This window comes from Cotesia typhae, unplaced genomic scaffold (genome assembly GCF_013202065.1).
Source record: "Cotesia typhae breed Kobodo isofemale line unplaced genomic scaffold, CoteBio_Ctyphae scaffold_45, whole genome shotgun sequence".
Classification (NCBI taxonomy): Eukaryota; Metazoa; Arthropoda; class Insecta; order Hymenoptera; family Braconidae; genus Cotesia; species Cotesia typhae.
The window spans coordinates 2,310,289-2,315,563 of record NW_027423777.1 but is presented as its reverse complement, the minus strand read 5'-3'; the positions used below and the strand labels follow the sequence as shown (position 1 = coordinate 2,315,563).

At 35.8% G+C, this 5,275-nt stretch overlaps 1 protein-coding gene across 1 annotated transcript; it reads left to right on the top strand.

Moving 5' to 3' along the window:
• Positions 1 to 281: 281 nt before the first annotated feature.
• Dpn (bHLH protein deadpan) lies at positions 282 to 4,886 on the top strand. Its single transcript, XM_074257505.1, has 3 exons — positions 282 to 547; positions 625 to 720; positions 2,909 to 4,886. Exons 1-3 carry the CDS (start codon positions 455 to 457, stop codon positions 3,962 to 3,964), a joined length of 1,245 nt encoding a protein of 414 aa, XP_074113606.1. The 5' UTR covers positions 282 to 454; the 3' UTR covers positions 3,965 to 4,886.
• The last annotated feature ends 389 nt before the right edge of the window (positions 4,887 to 5,275 follow it).

Below are 5,275 nucleotides of genomic sequence, written 5' to 3'. Positions count from 1 at the left end.
AAAATAAACTAGTTTTTTTTTATTTATTAATTTAATTAAAAAATTGCAAGTTAAAATAATAATAAAGCGAGTAAATAAGTTCCCACTAAATAACACGTATGTCAAAGAATGTCCCATGTGTCGCGCGTGAATTCCCACACATCAACAGGTCTCATGAGGGCTAAACAGCTCCCCCCTTAAGCTAGGGCGCCCCACCCCGAGAAAATCGGTCTCAGCCCCCTCCCTAGATGCATCGGTATGCGGTATTTGAGTCCGAAAACGTCAAACAGTTACTCGCTGACTCTCAACATTGATCCTCCAAATCTTCTGCGCTAGAGTCTCTAGACTAAATGCTTGTCAACTTAATTAATAATTACAAATAAAATTTATCAATTGCCAATAAAAATAAAAATTATTGAAATTATTTGTGAGTGTCAATATTCGTGCAAATTTGTGCTAATTAACTAGTGATTAAATGGTGGATTACTGCAAATACAAAATGTCAGGCAGCGATGAAGAATTTGATAATCAACCGCAATCCGGAATGTCCAAAGCTGAATTACGCCGGGTAAATTTTTTTTTAATTTAAAAAAAAATTAAATAATTATTTTTGAGCAAGTTGTTAATTTAATGTCGATATTACAGAGTAATAAACCGATCATGGAGAAAAGACGAAGGGCTAGGATTAATCAATGCTTGGATGAATTAAAGAGCCTAATTTTGGAAGCGATGAAAAAAGACGTAAGTGTCTTTTTTTATTTAATTTATTATTTTTTCTGATATTTTTTGGAGAATTTTGGGGTGGCTTTTTATTTAGAGATTATTTGATTAGGATCCAGAAGGACTTCCGCTTACAGGATTTAATGATCGTTTATTTGAAATCCTTCCTGAGAATTTTTTTTTTATAAAAATATTGGATTAAAATTTGATTTTTTGAACGAGAAATTTTAAATTTAGTTAATTTAAAATTAAAATTTTAGACGAAATATTGGGCTTAAAAATAATTTAAAGAAAAATGTCAATGTAAAATTTTCAAAATCACGGAATTAATTAAAAAACCTTTTGGCCAATTCCACAATTGAAAACACAAACGTCTCTAAAGAGAAGGACATGCCCAGATGACTTCCGCTACCTGCTCTTTATTTTGTTTCTCATCAGTATCATATCCAAACACAAATACAACTTCAAAGTATACTATAACATAATACAATAAAATATAATATAGTAATAGCCGTCCATTTAATTCAGAGCGGCCGTAACGCCCCTCCGTCTCCGTGGGAACCTCATAATTATTTCAAAAGTACATAAACTGTCTATTTTGCTGCCAAAAACCGACTCAGGTTTCATCTTAAGAAAGCTCACATCATTCTATACGATAAAATGAATTTTCACGCGAGCAAGTCTTTTATTTGGAATTTATTTTTCAATAATAAAAAATAATAAAATTTTTTCATGATAATTTCATTATTATAAAAGTCCTAAAAATTGACAAATGTTTGTTAATTTATGAAAATTAAGTTAGTCGACATTTAAAAATTATTAGAATTTTTTTTATTGAAAAAATTGTTACAAAAGAAATTTTTATAAAAAATTTCATTCCTAAAAAAAATGAAAAAATTATAAGTGCAATTTTTGAAAGATGTTTTCTAATTTAATAAATAAAAAAAAAAAAATTAAAAAAAATTCCCGAAAATCAGCTGCTAAATTTTATTTAATAGAACTGAATGTTTAGTGGAAATTTTCGTGGGAAATAGATCGCCAATGACGCAAAGTTAAAATTGCAATAAAAAAAAGAGGGGATTTATGAATGAAGTGTATTCTATTTTCTCGGAGATTACAGTGGCAGCTCTGAGGTTCCCACACACAACACAGTAACTCTTTAAACGACATCACATGTGTAACCGAGCCCTGGTTATGGTATAGCACTCCCACGCTTATTGTGTTGTCAAGGTGGCCTCTGCCGGGCGATGGAGAAAAACGAGGAATATCTTCGTCCATTTGAATCGCTCCGGATTTACACACTCACATGCCACTGGATCGCCTATTGGTGGCCAAAGGGCTGGGTTTTGGGAATTTAAAGCATAACCTGTAGTACCTCCTCGCCCCTCGGCCCTCTTCTTCTCCGCTGGACCAGTTTCGACCCGAGAAATCCGAAAATAAAAAAACACAAATAAAGAAAACGCGATGGGTCCTCCAAAACTAACGGGTTCCCACGATGGATTTATCATATGGGACTTCATTCATCTTTACCTGTATGGATCGCCGCATCTTTAATAAAAGATGTTGCGTGTGCTCACGTAATATTTCCTCTTTCGTTTTTAAGCGAGTAATTTTATGGCTATGTACTCGCGACCACATTTAAATCCTTTGGGATTTTTTTAGTTTTTTTATAACTTTGAAAATATCAGAGATAACTATATTAAACATATACATTTTTTGTTGGAAATTTAATCCTCTACAACTTTTGTTTAAAATATTTTCGTCTAAAATTAATATTTCACCTAAAAATCTCATTTAAACATCAAAAATAATTTTTTGGGAAAAAATGTACATTTTTGAAATTACATTTTTTTGTTATTTTGACTATAACTCAGAAAATATCAGAGATAACTCAATTAAATAGTAACATTTTTTGTAGAAAATTAAATTTCCTACAACTTTTGTCTCAAATATTTATTTTTAAAACCAATATTTCGTCTGCAAATATCAATTAAACGTCAAAAACAATTTTTTGGAAAAAAATTTCGATTGTTAATATTATTTTGTTTTATTATTTTAATGATAACTTGGAAACTATCAGAAATAACTCAATCAAATAGTAACGTTTTTTGTAGGAAATTTAATTCTCTACAACTTTTATTCCAAAGATTTATTTCTACAATCAATATTTTGCCTCCAAAATCAATCTAACAAACTCTTAAATTTTCAGCCATCGCGTCACAGCAAGCTGGAAAAAGCGGACATCCTGGAGATGACAGTGAAGCACCTGCAGTCAGTACAACGTCAACAACTAAGCGCTGCAGTAGCCACAGACCCAGCAGTGCTGACGAAATTCCGCACAGGTTTTTCCGAGTGCGCTGGCGAAGTGACGCGTTACGTGAACCACCTGGAGAACGTGGACTCGTCGGTAAAGCAGCGGCTGGTGTCGCACCTGAACAACTGCGTGAACAACCTGCAGCAGATGGCGCCGTTCTACGGGCACTACGTGCCGTACATGCCTGAGCGGCTGTTCCCGGACGTGAAAGTAGGGTTCCAGGGCGACTTCCACAGTGGCGACGAGAACAACAACGCCAGCGCGCGGATCCAGATTCCCAGCGGGGTCCAGCTGATCCCCAGCAGGCTACCCACTGGAGAGCTGGCCCTTTTGGTGCCGCAGTCCGCAGGAATTTCAGCGAACTTCCCGTTCTTCCCTCCAGCAAATCAGGAGCAGCCGAGGATGAGGAACAGCTCGGCCTTCACTCCGGTCCAGCGGTCCCAAAGCCCCCTGCTCAGTCCCTCGACCTCCACCTCCAGCTTCGGCGAGGACCAGACCCCCGAGGCCAGGCACACCGAGTCCCCGGGCAGGTTCAAGGTCCCTGACCAGAGCTCCAAGAGCTTCTCCTCCCCCGAGACCCAAAAGGCCCAGATCTCCTCCTCCAGCGACAAGCCCTCCGCCTTCGTCAACCCCAAGCTCCTCGAAGAAGACTCCAGGGTCCGCCAGCCCCTGTCCGTCATCACTGACAAGACCTACAACAGGAGCTCCAATCCCCAGCGAAAAGATCTCAAGAGGCACAACTCCGACGGGCTCCTCGTCATTGCTGAGAAAAGGCCCAAGTACGCCGAACCCTCCAGTTCTTCTTTACATCCCATCAGGGAGTATGCCCACTCTGTTGAAGATCTTGCTGCACCTATCAAGGCTAATAAGACCGCCAGTGCTAGAAATTCTCCTGCTGCCCATTCTGCCCACGCTGCCCAGGCTAATGGCGATATGTGGAGGCCCTGGTGATCTTTAATAATATCGTTAGCGTTAAAAATTCTCCTGCTGCCCATTCTGCCTATGCTGCCCAGGATAATGATCTCTAATAAGAGCATCGGTGTTTAAAATCTCTTGCTGCCCAGGGTAATGCCCATATTTAGAGGCCCTGGTGATTGTTAATAAGAACTTCAGTTCTAGAAATTTACCTGCTGCCCAGGCTAATGATTTTCAATAAAAGCTTCAATGCTAAAAAAAATTCTCCTGCTGCCCAGGCTAATTTCTTCAATATTAAGGCCCTGATAATCTTTTACGGACTTTTGGCCATCCTTTTTTAATAATTGCTTGATTATAATGGGCAGCAGGTTCCGAGTTTAGGGGTTGTGATTTTTGTAATTTATTTAAGGTTTTTTTGATAAAAAATCAGTGAAAAAAAAATTTCAGATAGTAACTAGTATAATCCAGATTACAATGAATATAATTCAGATATCACTGAGTATAATCTGGGATAATATCCAGTATCATCTTGCAAAAAAATATTTAAAAAAAAATTTTTTCTTGAAATTAATTGCATGAAATAAATAAAGCAACCCTGATTTATTTAATTAAATATTTACAACTTCTAAAAAGTAAAAAATTGTTAAACAATTAATAAAAAAAAAAATTAAAGGAGTTTGATTTAAGAAAAAAATTGTAAATGCTCTTAAAATTCCCGAAAAGGAATTAAAAAAAAGCAAGTGTAAGCTTTAAACAGATGTACAATATTGTAAATAATTGTAATGATAATATAAATGATAAATATTCCAAGATTTCCACGCTATTGTTGTTTGACGGTCAGTTTGCAAGCCAATTTTAGTATTAGCCAAATGTGTTGTGATAAAATGTACGATTTATAAAAAAAAAAAAAGCATTTATAATAAATAAAAAAGTAAAAAATAAAAAGTAAATTAAGTTATTTGAAAAGCCGTATCAAACGTTTTAATTCTTTTAATTTTCTTTTCTTTGCCTCCTTCTTTTCTTTGTTTTCGCGTTTCCACGCTCCTTTTTCTTTTTGTTTTATTTCAGCTTTTTTGTCTATGATACGGAGCAGTCTTTTATGTAGTTCTCTTTTAAGAGGTGTTAAGCATACCCGACTTTGCGGTCCCGTTTCGCTCTTTTTCTTTTTCCCGATAATAAAGGAATAAAAAGATCCAGAGAACAAGAATTTCAGCCACCTGTTACGCCTCAGAAAATAATATAGTTAAGAGTTTGCTGTATATATATCTCCCCGAGTTTGATAAAATTTTTCAGCCAATTTATTTATTTATCCACCAACCTCATTATATTTTTATTTTACAATTTTCT